Source organism: Xenopus laevis, chromosome 3L, assembly GCF_017654675.1.
Source record: "Xenopus laevis strain J_2021 chromosome 3L, Xenopus_laevis_v10.1, whole genome shotgun sequence".
Lineage (NCBI taxonomy): Eukaryota > Metazoa > Chordata > Amphibia > Anura > Pipidae > Xenopus > Xenopus laevis.
The window spans coordinates 66,692,964-66,708,133 of NC_054375.1; the positions used below are offsets into that span (position 1 = coordinate 66,692,964).

Below are 15,170 nucleotides of genomic sequence, written 5' to 3' on the forward strand. Positions count from 1 at the left end.
TGCGTGCCAATGTGATTTTGATGAGGAAGACCACCTACCAAATGAGAGAGGCAGGTTCTACTTTTCCTTGTACCGGACTCCGGCACAATGGGAAGTGTTTGAACAGTAGTGACTGCTGTGGAGAGTCAGGATGGTGACTGGAGCTACCCTGTAGGATCTGTGGCATATTAGTCCAGGGTGTGGAGGTAAAGGGGAGAAGGATGCCACTTGGGAACAGGGATTAATAAGATCCCGATACCCTTGAGGACACCAGAAGAACTAGTTAGTGGTTCACTAGTGATATAGCAGCTGGGGTAGAAGTCTTCTACTTCTTTTAGCATCCTGTCTCCTGGTGGTGGAAGATATAGCTAGGATTCACATGTCTGTTGCAAGTGAATTGGAAACTAAAGCCCAGTGTGAATGCTGCTCACTACCTGCATGTTAAGACTAAGGCAGCAAAAAGCAGGGACTGCTGTGTATGACTGGTTCTTCCAAAGAGCACTCTGAAATAACTGCATTTGGTCACAAATAAAGAATCATCATAATTATATGGTCAGCCAGATATGTGGTGCAGGTAGTGGTGATGGGAAAGAAAGTACTAAACATGTAGAGGAGTTAAAGGCAGGCTGAGTAAACTGAAAAGCATAAAATCTATCCTAAGTGAAGAACTACAGGTATGGGGTCAGTTATCCGGAAACCCATTTTCTAGAAAGCCTAAGAATAGTCGCCGGCGTCCAAGAATAGTCTCCAAGAATATTCGCCGGCATCCAAGAATGGTCACCGGCATCCAAAAACGAGACGCCAGCACCTCCAATGGGAGCAGAAACCCTCAATTTTTTGATTGAAACTTACCAGATGCTGCTGCATTTTTCACCCTAGACTTATACTCGAGTCAATAAGCTTTTCCGGTTTTTGGAGGTAAAATTAGGTACCTCGGCGTATACTCGGGACGGCTTATACTCGAGTATATGCGGTACTTATTTCATCCTGCACAAACATGAACGAATATGAGTAGCAGCCACTGTATGGGGAATGCAGGATTCTTTTATGAAATTCTGTGCATAGGCTATATGGGACATTTGTGTGATATGGACAAAGAGGATGCTTTGCTAAAAAGTTGCTGTCCATAATAAGTTCAAAAAGCACTGAAATAGTGAAGCAATTCAAATGTGTTTTTGTAGAGACAAAAAGAAATGTAGGAAATACTTACAGTCCACCAAATGTCATATGAGGAAGCATATTCAACAGCAGTTTCACACATCTCTTGCACTTCTTCTCTAGAACCCCTTTTAGAGAACAGCTTAAGGTAATGACGCCAAATCTCTGAATTTTCTCTGTTATGTTCTAGCGCACGAGATAGCACATTTAATGAGGAGTCTAAACACTCTGAAGGAGAGCTGTGCAAGAAAACAAACACCACTAAATATACAAATGGAAGCCAAATGGAATAAAAATACATATATAGTAGAATATCCAAGTCAAAAAGAACAATTACAGAGATTCCAAACAAGCAATATAAAACAGTGGAAGTAGTTATCAATTCACATGTGTGAAAGGGTAGTAGAAGCATTAAACACTATGCCCTAGCAACAGTGCTATTTTCTTGCATTCACATCTTGGCAAACAATGTTACAGACTCACAAAATGGCCCATGAACAGTTGCTTTTAGAAGAGGATCTGGATTGTGTCAATACCCAATAAAACACACTGTGTAAATTTGGGAGTTTCACCTTTAAGTTCAACTTTAGTATGTTTAGAAGGACTAATTCTAAGCAACTTTTAAATTGGTCTTCATAGTTTATTTTTTATGTTTTTTTTCTTCTGACTCTTTCCAGCTTTCAAATGGGGGTCACTGACCCCATCTAAAAAACAAATGCTCTGTAAGGGTTACTACTAGTTTTTATTACTCATCTTTCTATCCAGGCCCTCTCCTGTTCATATTCCCGTCTCTTAATCAAATCAGTGCAAGATTGCTAGGGTAATTTGGACCCTAGCAACTAGATTGCTGAAATTGCAATACTGGAGAGCTGCTGAATAAAAAAAAAAACTCAACTCAAAACTAACAAATAATAAAAAAAATGAGAACCAAGTGCAAATTGTCTCAGAATTTCACTCTCTACATCATACTATAAGTTCATTTAAAGATAGACAACCCCTTTATGGCAATATATGATCAGGGATCAAGGAAGGGAAGATAATATTTTGAGTGCCTTACTACTTTTTATGAAGCCACCTCATTGTAAGGTGTGGCAGCTTACATTTCTGGTGAATCAAAGCATCCTATTGCCTTTCTTTTAATGTTTGGGGTTACTAATTTGGCAGTAAAAGATCTGTATGGAACTAGACTATCGGCCACAAAGTATTGGAAGAATACATAATTTTTTTTAATCAAATTTTATATTTGAAGGACACAAACTACAAGGCATTGAAACATGTTTTAGAATACTTTTGTCTACCTCACATTAAGTTAAAGCAGACCTATAACCCTGAGAAATAACTCCAAATTATTTTCTATTGGGTTTTTCAAGCAAACAAAGTTCATTCACACTATATATCTAAATTATTTATATTGTTTTGGCAGGCAGACGTCATTTTGTGAACACTTTTATTATGGCAAGCTTTGCAGGATGCCAAAATCATTTATATGGCCAAGAATTTGGAACCTCATACACATACCTGTACACAGTGGCGAAAATGGAGGGAGGAAAGTGAGGAGGGTTGCAACATTTAGGAAGTTGCAGAATTAAAAGTAATTGCCTGTCCCACAGGGCACAGAGGTGGGGTAGGCAATATATAATTGATAGTTTTAAATTCCTGTATAACTGCTATGGATGTTTTAAAAAAATAATTGGGTTTTAGGTTTAATTTAAAAAAAAAAAATTATTCTACAACGCTTTATGTCTGTGTGACAATGTTCCCTTTAACTCCTCCTTGGCTATGTGCACACATTTGTGCCCAGGGTCAGAATAAATACAAATGTGTGTTTTTACACAAAAATACTTTGGGCACACCAAAATTTGTTGTGTGCACTGCTCTCAAAATTTGTGTACGCACACAGCTTATAGGGAATATTGGCGATAGGTCGCCTTTAATTTTAACCATCCATTTAAATGTAATAGCCAAAGGAGCTAGCAACAATTGTCTGGTGAATTGGAGACATTTACATTAGACTGTTGGTGGGAAAATGCAGAGACCTCAGATCCACCTACAATGGGCCAACACTGCAAAAACACAGAAGCAAGGAGGCAAAGACTCCTTTCAGCTTCTTGCCAAAACAAACGACATTATGCAGGCTCATATCAATGGAAAAAAATAGTCCTGTGCAGTCTTAGCTTAATTACAAGTGTTTAAAGCAAGCAACTATTATTAAAAAGCAGAAGTAAAATGAACAGTTGCATTAAACAAAATACAACTGTGGTCCAAAAAGTAGATTAATCGTTTATTCTTCATTCATGTAGAGTGACATATTTTGGCATTAGAAGCAGCTGTGTAATTTATTACTTTCAAATGCAGCCAAATTACAAAACAAGATATAATAGGTAGTTTCTCCTGGCTGCTCCAATACAAAGAAGTGCTTGTACCGTTTACAAGATAAATTAAGGAAAATAAAGAGGCACTGGACAGCAGAAGAAAGACTTTCATTCACTAGGTGAAATTATTCTCCCACTTACAAAGGCTGCTAGACTAGAAAGGTATGTTAAAATAAAAAAATACCTACCTTTCACTCTGGTGCAAGCATTTGTATGCCAGCTTGATCCAAAGCTGGATATCCTGAGGATTTTCCAGCACACTTGCTTCCAGGTTGATAATGTTATCTGTCTCATTAGTGAAATACCTAACATCGTCTGGAGTGACAACAGCATCTTCAGGGAGCACCCTGGTTTTGAAATTTGATGAATGCGCTAGATAAAACAAACATTCTCTCAGATAAAGCAAGGGGAGAAAATACATTTTATAATTTACACAACTTATAAAACAGAGAAGCACAATTTAATGCAATCATAAAAAAAGCCACAACAAAGTGCCTTTTTTAACATAACCCCCTTTGAGTTTCTCTAAGTTTGCCCAGGAGTAGAAACCCATAGTAACCAATAAGATGTTAGCTTTTAAACAGGTGACCAGTAAATTTTGGGTTACTGTTGGTATTGTGAGGCGTTTTAAACATGAAATATATATATATATATATATATATATATATATATATATATATATATATATATATATATATATATTATATATATATATATGGAAACTATACAGTGCTGTTCCACACTTTCCAAAACGTTATGTATAATTTGGGATTCAAGTTAGATTGATTTATACCCATTTAACAAGTAAGGTACTACACATTCCTTGTGGATGGGGCATTATTAGAATATTACAGTGGCAGAAAAATATCAGTTTCCCAAGCAGAATTAATGATTATTCAGAATGGATTTGTTAGCATGTACCTTGCCTTCTGAGAGGGATGAATGGACCTAACCTACTGTATGTCAAGTAAATGTCTTTTCTGTCAATGCTATTCTAGTAGTCTGATCCAAACTACACAAAAGAATTAACATGAGGCAAAAATAGTAAACATACATTCTTTAAAAAAAAAAAAAAAATCTGCTGCTCTGAAGCACATATTCAAGAACATGTTGAGGAATTACTGTTGCCTCTGCCAACTTTAACATTCCTTAACCACTTGCTGGAATTTAGTTTGGTTTAGTAAATGCAGTATTATCGTTTACACTTAACGGCTAAAATAAAAAACAAATCAGGGATACCAATAAATAAACGTTTACCAGAACTATCTGCTTTTATGGTCTTCTCCTCCTCATCGCTGCTGTTACTGTCTGAAATCGGTTTTCTCCAGTACACTGGCCTCCATTTTCGTTTTTCTTTATAGGTGGTATGAGGTGGCACTGTAACACACCAAATTGAAACCTCAGTTTGAACAAATAAAGAAGCTTTATCGCCTTGTCAAATCTGTTGCTATGAATATTTGTAACCCTGAAAAAGCTGAATGATCTAATAATGATCAGTAGTCAATCATTATTTAAAATGCAGAAAATGTACACACAGATTCTGCAGTGGTAGCAAGGAGCATGATATTCATTCTCACCTAGTAATTTAGCATAGCGTGCACAATAATTATATATGGTGACATGGTGACAAATAAACACCTACAATATTACCCTCTGGATAGTACTGTTGTATTACCAAAAGAATGAACACTCACTGTGCTTGTTGCTTTCATTGACATAACTAACAAGAAGAACAGACATTTGGTCCATTGACATTCGATCCCAATTAACACCAAAAACTTTGTCAACATATTTCTCTGAAAAGATATAAACAATAAAGAATTCAAATTATACGAGTAAAGAAACAAGTTCTTATTTGCACAATTTCTTGTTAGTTTTGTTATACTAAATAATGGTACATTAAGGGGTACATTTACTTAGCTCAAGTGAAGGATTAGAATAAAAAAGGAGATTTTGTGTACTCACCGTTAAATCTCTTTCTCTTCAGTCGCTTGGGGGACACAGGGACAGTGGTTATAGCTGGAACCACTAGGAGGCAGGACACAATAAAAAAATAGAAACTTGACCCCTCCTCCTCCTGCTATACCCCTCCTCTGTAGGCAGAGACACTCAGTTCGTACCAAAGGAGAAACAGGAGGTTATCAATAATCAACAGAAAATCTGATAACTAATTACAAGAAGAACAGTCTGAAGCCAAGAGAAGGCCTCTATTCAGGGAGGGAAGCCCTGTGTCCCCCAAGCGACTGAAGAGAAAGAGATTTAACGGTGAGTACACAAAATCTCCTTTTCTCTAGGTCTGCTTGGGGGACACAGGGACAGTGGGGACGTACCAAAGCTGTCCCCTGAATCTAGGGCGGGAAGTAGAGGCCTACGTGGAACCAGCCACTGCAGCCTGAAGTACCTTCCTGCCATAGTGGGTGTTAGATGCCACAAGGTGCCAAACTGGTAAAATTTGGCAAAAGTATGGATCGAAGTCCACGTTGCAGCCTTGTTCCGCTGAGGCTTATTTTCGAAAAGCCCTCTGGTGGAATGTGCCCTGATTGATCTGGGGGAACCTGACCCTGTGATGAATAGGATCTCTGGATGGCCTGCTTTATCCATCAGGATATGGTGGTCTAAGGACAAGGAGTCCGATAGACGGATGTCCTCAACCCGGTGCAGGTAAAACTTGAAGGCCCTAACGGGGTCGAGGGTGTGCAGTGCTGCTTCCTTCGCATTGGAAAGGGATGGGCAGAAGGTAGGAATCGTAATTTCCTGGTTGAGGTGGAAAGTGGAAACCACCTTGGGAAGAAAAGAGGGAGAAGTATGAAGTACTGCCCTGTCGTTCCGGAAGGTCAACAGAGGAGACCTACAGGATTGGGCAGAGATCTCAGATACTCTCCGTGCTGAGGCAATAGCCAGCAGAAAAAACTGTTTTCCATGTGAGCCACTGAAGTGGAATTGTAATAAAATAAAAATAAAAGAGCAAAATAAATAGTAAAATACTCCTGAATGCAGGAGACGGTCCTAACCTCCTGAGGACACAACGAAACTGAGTGTGTCTGCCTACAGAGGAGGGGTATAGCAGGAGGAGGAGGGGTCAAGTTTCTATTTTTTTATTGTGTCCTGCCTCCTAGTGGTTCCAGCTATACCCACTGTCCCTGTGTCCCCCAAGCAGACCTAGAGAAAATACTACAAAGGCTGCTAGACTTTTCAAAGTATTTTTTTGACTACTTCGACCATCGAATTGGCTACTTCGTCCTTCGACTACGAATCGAACGAGTCTAACTAAAAATTGTTCGACTATTCGATAGTCGGAGTACTGTCTCTTTAAAAAAAAAAAAAAACTTTGACCACCCAAAACCTACCGAGCATCAATGTTAGCCTATGGGGAAGGTCCCTATAGCCTTTCAAGCCAATTTGGGATCGAAGGGAAATCGTTTGATCGATGGATTAAAAACAATTTTTCCTTTGAACGTTCGATCTCAGGAAATGCGGTCAATCCTTCGACTTCAATATCTGAAGTCGAAGGATTTTACTTCGACGGTCGAATATCGAGGGTTAATAACCCTCGATATTCGACCAATAGTAAATGTGCCCCTAAGTGGTTTTGAAACCTTATGGATGCATATACAGGTATTCTACATTTTGACTAGGCTGTAACAAAACACCGGGATAGGATTGTTTTCTTATATAGTGTTGCAAGTGAATGTGAGCAAATATTACTTGAAACCGGAGAATATTTTATGTTTTAATGTGCATTTCCCATGACTTCAACAATAAGCAATCGATGCAATAGAAATAGCACTAGATGATATTGTGTATCTAGATAGAGATGAATTGCTACAAATACTTGAAGAAAGTTTTTTAGGTAATGTCATAAGGATTAGCGCTATTCGAAATAAAATTTACCAGAAGCAACTTCAATTTCTTCATCTGTACTTTTCTCAGAGCATCCAATCAGGTCTAGGTTATATGAGAGGATGTCTTGAAAAAGTTGCTTTCTGCTGAGGGTACAATCCCGCATATGTTGCCTAGATAACAAATTCAACAACCCAATGAATTAATATACTTTCTCCAATAATTGCACTGGTCAAAATGAAAATAAGTAAGAGGGAAATTTTTCAAAGAATAGGAAGAAAAAAACCTCACCATGGACAATCATCGTCATTACATGTGCCGGTTAGATCAAAATGACAAAAAAAAGTTTTGGGCTCAATCATATTACTGTGGGATACTGAGCTTAGAAGCAGCTTTTCTTTTGTTCGAAAATATGGACTGAATCTGCCAAACAAAAATCAAATTTTACTTTTGTATAGGTAATATAGCATTTGCATTAAACAGATTTGAGAATTACCAATTACTTAGACTGGGACACAAAAAAAAAAAAAAATCGAGGGAGAAAGAGGGATTAAACAGGAAAAATGTGGGTAAATCCATTTCATGTACCCTCAATGAAAACAATTGTTCCGGACATTATACAGTCACATATAAGGCATTGATTTCTTCAATAATGAGGAAGACAAAAGTATACTAAAAAAAAATGGTGAAATAGCACCATCTTGTGGTATTACAGCTCAAAGTTAATGATGAATTATGCATAACTTTAAATGTTAGCCTTCCAAACACTTTTCAGGTAAGGTTTCAAATAGTACACCAGAAATAAAGACTTTCTAAAAATGTACTGCTCCTCTCTGATGTTTCAGGCTGTCAGTAATCCAGGTGCAGAGCGAGCTGTAACAATTTTCTACATTAGTTGATACATTTTTCAAGAGCATCTGTGGAATGTTACCAACTGTTGCATCATAACAAATGCCTTTAAAAAAACTCAAAGACCAATAGATAAGAAATGTATGCACTAATGTAGAAGACAAAACCGTTTACAAAGTAAACATTTAAAATGAAAATTTAGCATGCCTGCAGGCATAAGATTACAACCACTGCAGGTGGCTTTCTACAACTGAAGTCTGAATCTGTTCATGCAATAACTACAAATAAATCATTTCTTGGAAATAAATAGTTTAGCATATATGAGAACATTTTCCATGTTAAATGAACGGAACATCGTGATCTTATTGGGCAAGAACTGAAGCACTGTTTTGAGGAACATATTTAAGGTGTAATAATTCATGTATGTTTTATTTAAAATGGACGGAGGACGTCTCGCATCCTGGGCTAGAGGAGATTCATTTTTCTAGTGAAAGGTAATGTTATTGACCTGTGTGCGGGTAGTCGAACTTGTTTCCTTTTTTTCGGTTTCAAGAACTGAAGCACTGTTAACTGCTAACGAAACAAGTGACCTAGGGCTGAACCCCACTGCACAGAATGCAGCATTTTCATCCGACAGTCGGATACATGTAGTTTGTACCCGCGATTTCCCATTAAAGGAGAACTTAACCCCCATAGTGATAAGTCCCCACATCATCATCGCATTCCATGTGTCGGATGTAAGCACGCCATGGGGTTCAGTCCTTATACCCCAATTTCAATTTGAATAGCTGCTCCCATGGCTGTATAAAAACCCCTTGAACTTTTTGCTTTGCTGGTCCCTAAATACACAAACTGAGAAGGAAATGAACTTTGATATTCAAAGCGATGTCTTGCCATGTCGTAACTATAATGAGCACCAAGCAATGCAAATTTGCCTTGTCCTAACCTCCTTTATAATCCAACACTCATGTTCTGTGATAATACACAAACTTGTATCGTAACAGCTTAATCCTACCTGTAGGATTTAAACACAAGAAGGGGACTTTTATACGGTTCAAATGGCAACGGCCGAGTGTCTGTCTGCTTTGCAGGAAATATATCCACATCAACAGGTATTTCCTAAAGAAAGGATACAAGTGTTAATATAATTCAGTAAACTACATTCTACTAAGGGGGCACACAAAACTACAAAGCTATACTATATCCCGCAAAGCACAACTTCTTACTTAACATTAAAATCTCATGAAAGTGTCGCTATGAATGCAAGAACCGATTAAAAAGATTTTTAAAGAATACAAAATTACCTTCCCTGAAGCACACTTTTCCTGAGGCAACATTAGCTTGCTGGACTCTAAAAGCAGTTCTTCCAAGTTATTGGTGTCGGAGTAAAGGCTTCTCAACTCCTCAATTTTCAATCCTAAGAAAAGTTCTGAACTGTCTGAATTTATTATGGAAGGTTTATTTGAGCTGTCCTTATTGGGAGTATGATCGGTATGCCTCAGGTTTGGTTTTGTAAAAGCGTTGTCTCTAAATGACCTTCTCCTCTCTTTAACACACACAGTCAAGTCTTCATCCTCTGCATCATTTTCCTCTGCACCAAGGGTTATTTTGTCCTGTGAAAGGTCAAGAAGCGAAGGCTGTGGAATAACAAATTCAGGTGTTTCTTCTATCACAGGATGGTGGTGAATGGGCTGCTCTTTTAATTTCTGGGACTGCATTCCTTTCAGTTTTTGAATCTTGAGGGCATATTCCTGCTCCAGTAGCTGCAAGCGCTTTTTTTCTTTAGCAATTGCCTCTGCAGACTGCCTACCAGGACTGTTGGTTAGGGTATTTTTGAAGATTTTATTTACCTAAAAAAAAAAAAAAAAAACACAATTGGAACAAAAAAGCTATACCATATAACAGATGGCTGGCTATTTAAAAACAAAGCATGAGCTACATTATTTGTTTGACATACAAAACACTAGGGATGCACCAAATTCAGTATTCAGCCTTTTTCAGCTGGATTCACCCAAATCCTTGTGTCATGTGACTTTTAGTCACAAAAACATTTTTAGCCATGCACTGGGCTCTCTTTTTCCCCCCTACCTGATGTGCACATGCAAATTAGGGTTCGGAATTCGGCCGAATCTTTCACAAAGATCCAAAATAGTGGATCTGGTGCATCCCTACAATCCACAGAACTAAAATAACATATTAGACAAAATACATTTAATAAAAGAAAAACAAACTTAAGTGGCATCCTGAGAAATTGCTGCTGCTAAAACTCATAATTTTAACATAGAATTTCAGAAACAATGAAATGACAGTCATGAAAAAGAGAGATTTCAGAGCTTTGCCAAAACTGCCTGAAGGCGTGTCAGTACAACAGACTTTGTTACCTTTCCTCCTGAAATAATTTTGTAGTTCCACATTCAGATGTGAAAAACAAAGTCTGTGAATTTCCATTCTTGAGTGTTTTTGCTCAACTCTCAAAATGTAAGATTACAGATCACCACAGAAAAACTCACACACTTCCTATTCACTGCTATGGAATTTTTAGAATCGTATTTATTAAAAGGTGAACGCTGACATTCTACCATTAATAACTACACTTCTAAAAATTCCATAGGAATGAATAGAAAGTGACTCAATTTTTCTCTAATTTTTACATGCCCCTTAGTCTATAAACATGAACCCTGTAGGAATGCGGCCCTTAAAGGGGTTGTTCACCTTTAAGTTATCTTTTACTATAAGTAACTTTTTAGTTTGTTTTTTTTTATTTTTTTTTAACTTCTTCTGGCTCTTTCCAGATTACAAATAGGGGTCACTGGCGCCATCAAAAAACAAATTGTCCGTAAGTCTATACATTTAGAGGCACATTTATCAAGGGTTGAATTTTTAATTCATGTGAGTTTTTCAAAACTCCCATTAACTCTAAATACGACCTATTAAAATGTATTAATACAATAGAATTTTTAAAAGTTAGATGAATAGAATTGACCCGAAAACTCTAATCAAATTTAAATCAAATTTAAAAAGCTTGATTCATGTTTATTTCTCTGAAAAAAAACTTGAATGTGAGGAAGGCTGCAAACCACTCCAAATTGATCCCTGGGCGTCTCCCATTGACTTAAACAGCAATTTGGCAGGTTTTAGATGGTGAATAGTCAAATTTGAGTTCTAAAAGGGGCAGTATGATAAATCTCGAAAATGTAATTACATTTTTTTTTTAAAAAAACTGGAATCAAATTTTAACAACTCCCTAGTCAAATTTGGCAGGTTTAACCCTTGATAAATCTGCCCCATAATGTTATTGGTACTTTTCATTCTTCTTTCTATTCAGGCCCTCCCGGTCCCTACTCACATCCCAGTCTCTTATTCAAATCAATGCATGGTTGCTAGTTTAATTTGGACCCTAGCAACCAGCTTGCAGAAACGGCACACTGGAGAGCTGCTAAATAAAAATGATAAAAATGAAAACTAATTGCCTCAGAATACCACTCTCTACATCATACTAAAAGTTAACTCAAAGGTGAACAACTCCTTTAATGACATTTTTTGGCCACCAATAGGTCTTCATGATATTATGTTACATCATTTTATCTGGCCCATGAGGATAGTTTAGTATACACAGAACAAATGTTGAAAAGAAGGGAATACTGCTCCTATAAATCTGTAAAATTCATATATCTTGTAAGTAACAAAAAATATATGTTTATTTAACTTGCATAAAGTAGTAATGTATTTTCATTGTTATGGTTTTGCCATTTTCTTTTGATTAATGGAGAATTACAAAACTTACGCCAGATGTTTTTTGCTCCAGCTTTCGCTTTCCTATTTCTTGACTAATCAGTGCCTTTGTACGAGCAAGTTCCTCACTGTATTTCAAAGCAAGGGTCTTCTTTTCCTGAACTCTGAGCTGAACTCTGGTAATCTATGGTGAAAAAACACATTTAATTAGAACATTAATGTTGAGGAGTGGGAAACAGTTCCTTGAAAGAATCCCATTGAACAAACCAAAGCTGTACCTGCTCTTGAAGATTCTTAAGAAACATTCGATTTGCATTAAGGAACTTTTCAGTTACTTGCATCTGCTCGGTAAGTCTGGTAACCTTAAGCTCTGCTGTTTTAATAGATTCGTTTTTCTTAACCTCTTGCTGCAAGAGATGCTTAAGGACAGACTCATCTTTCAGTAAGAGCATCCTGTTTTGAAAAAAAAAAAAATAGACTTATATAGACTTAATTAGGGATGCACCAAATCCAGGATTCGGCCTTTTTCAGCAGGATTTGGCCGAATCCTTCTGCCCGGCCGAACCGAATCCTAATTTGCATATGCAAATTAGGGGCGGGAGGGAAATTGTGACTTTTTGTCACAAAACAAGGAAGTAAAAAATGTTTTCCCCTTCCCATCCCTAATTTGCATATACAAATTAGGATTCGGTTTGGTATTCGGCCAAATCTTTCACAAAGGATTCGGGGGTTCGGCCGAATCCAAAATAGTGGATTCGGTGCATCCCTAGACTTAATAGACTGCAGCACCAAGTTATCAAAGAAAACTCAAATTTTTTCCTCTGTACTCCACTCAAAGCAATATTTCCTCATAACAGATACTTAAAGCGGTGGTTCAACTTTTAGTGAATTTCTAAGCAACTTTTCAACTGGTCTTTATCATTTTTTATAGTTTCATTTTTTTGACTTCTTCTTCTGACTTTTTCCAGCTTTCAAATCTAAAAAAAACAAATGCTATGTAAGACTACAAATGTATTGTTATTGCTACTTTTACTCATCTTTCTATTTACAACTATACCCTACTATAGTACAATGCACTGCAAAGTCAAGGTTTAAGGCCCTGCAAGTCTTATTAATGGACATTTCTCCTTTCACATGAAAACACTACAAACATTGTAGCGTTTTCATGTAGCAATAACAATACATTTTTTTTATTCTTTTGACTTCTTCAAAGGTGCAGCGAATGGCCTACTCCAAGAAACTTTTCAGATGTCCTTAATTAAAACCAATTGAGAATATTTATCTTCAGATTAGTCTTCTTCCAAATTAGGTCACTGACTGACATAAAACTATTGATCTGTGAGGCTACAATTTTATGGTTATTGATACTTTTTATCACTTATGTTTCAAGACAGGCAATCTCCTACATCTTCTAGACTCTTATTCAAACCACTGCCTGTTGCTATGGTAAATTGGGCCATAGGAAGCAGATAGTTGCTAAAATTCCAAAATAGAGAGCTGCTGAGCTTAAAGCTAAATATCCCAAAAACATAAAAAGGAATAATTACAAATTGTCTTGGAATATTACGGTTTAGATTATACTTACAGTTAAATTAAAGGTGAAGTGGCAAGCATTGTCCTACAATACAGCAATTTTAAATTTGTTTTGGTTCATATGGGAAATATTACTATTATGGTTTATCCTGCAGAGCGAGACTTAGCTACTTGCACATTTACATTTTTATTTGTGACACCCTAAAAACTAGTTTCAAATTAATTTCTATTGTGTGTGTCAAGCAAAATAAACTACTTATTCTATGTAAATTATTCAAATATTGTTTCCTCCAGTCTTGAAACTCAAAATCACATCAAGCAGGTAGGCGCCATTTTGAGGATACTTACTAAGGCAAGGTTTGCATCATCCAATAGCAGACCCCCCCCCCGCCATGTTTTAGTATACAGACTTTTAAGCTTGGGTGATAGGCCCCCTTTAAGGCCAGATCCATACATTGTAGCTGTTTTTATCCTGATATCACTGCAAATCAAGAATTCACAACACCTGGACCAGACGGTATTGACTGGAACACAAAGCTTCAAAATAGCTAAAACAAACTTTCTGTAAGAAAACATCTGGATAGAAGACAAACTTAAAAACACTTACATATGTCTCTTATGTTTTGCTTCAGCTTCCAAGATCTTTGGATTAACTACTGGTTTTCTACTCCCTTCTACTTCCATGTCAGAGTCAGATGGAGATAAAGACCCTTTGGACTGTTCAAATTTTAACAGTTTCTGTTTCTCTCGACTAAACAGACAAAAGAGGAGATTAATATTCTATGATAATACAAAATTAAAATAACTGAATACCGTATGTATCTCTGCCACTGCCAATTCCTATTATTAACTACAAGTTACAATCTACTTTCAAATGTGGTGGGCAGCTGCATACCATAAACTACTTAATAAGTAAGCATTATGCAAATACATTAACATATATATATACCCTTACAGTGTATAATTTAGTTGTGATGTTCTATGTGTCACTTACTGATCACCTCAAAATAATGCAGGTTCCAACTGTAAACAGGAAGACGTGTGTCGAAATAAAAGACACTCTGTCCATTGATTGGCTGCTGTAACCTAGCATGTATGTGTGCCCTTAATTTGTGTGAGCTTTTTATGAGCCAGAGAAATTAACTTTAGAACTTAAAGGGGAACTATAAATAGTGTGTGTGTGTGTGTGTGTGTGTGTGTGTGTGTGTATATATATGTGTGTGTGTATATATATGTGTGTGTGTGTGTATATATGTGTGTGTGTGTGTGTATATATGTGTGTGTGTGTGTGTGTGTGTGTGTGTGTGTGTGTGTGTGTGTGTGTGTGTGTGTGTGTGTGTGTGTGTGTGTGTGTGTGTGTGTGTGTGTGTGTGTGTGTGTGTGTGTGTGTGTGTGTGTGTGTGTGTGTGTGTGTGTGTGTGTGTGTGTGTGTGTGTGTGTGTGTGTGTGTGTGTATGTTCTCTTCAGCAGTCTGTGGGACACAGGGAGCATGGGGTTTAGCTTCTATCATCAGGAGGCAGGACACTAGAAGAAGAGCTGACTACACCCCCTTCAGCTATACCCCTTCTCACCGCAGGGGAGATCAGTTTTGACAAACCAAGAAGGAGACTTAACTCCAAAACTATGTACAATAAAACCACTTAATGGCGAATAAGAGTCTGAGGAGTCGCTTCTGTGTCCCACAGACTGCTGAAGAGAAAAGGATTT

General features: G+C 37.2%; 1 protein-coding gene across 2 annotated transcripts in view; it reads right to left on the reverse strand.

The window, feature by feature from the left end:
- The window catches only part of zfc3h1.L (zinc finger, C3H1-type containing L homeolog), a 50,905-nt gene that overhangs the window by 12,987 nt on the left and 22,748 nt on the right, over positions 1 to 15,170 (reverse strand). For both annotated transcript variants that reach the window (XR_005966283.1, XM_018252470.2), the window contains exons 12-22: positions 14,071 to 14,214; positions 12,209 to 12,383; positions 11,983 to 12,114; positions 9,503 to 10,048; positions 9,214 to 9,317; positions 7,641 to 7,772; positions 7,401 to 7,522; positions 5,204 to 5,305; positions 4,767 to 4,886; positions 3,698 to 3,881; positions 1,190 to 1,376 (exon numbers count right to left, since the gene is read on the reverse strand). Coding sequence is in view for 1 of the 2 variants with exons in the window: in XM_018252470.2 (XP_018107959.1) it covers positions 1,190 to 1,376; positions 3,698 to 3,881; positions 4,767 to 4,886; positions 5,204 to 5,305; positions 7,401 to 7,522; positions 7,641 to 7,772; positions 9,214 to 9,317; positions 9,503 to 10,048; positions 11,983 to 12,114; positions 12,209 to 12,383; positions 14,071 to 14,214 (1,948 nt within the window). In the remaining variant the exon portion in view is untranslated. The remainder of the gene's footprint in view (positions 1 to 1,189; positions 1,377 to 3,697; positions 3,882 to 4,766; positions 4,887 to 5,203; positions 5,306 to 7,400; positions 7,523 to 7,640; positions 7,773 to 9,213; positions 9,318 to 9,502; positions 10,049 to 11,982; positions 12,115 to 12,208; positions 12,384 to 14,070; positions 14,215 to 15,170) is intronic.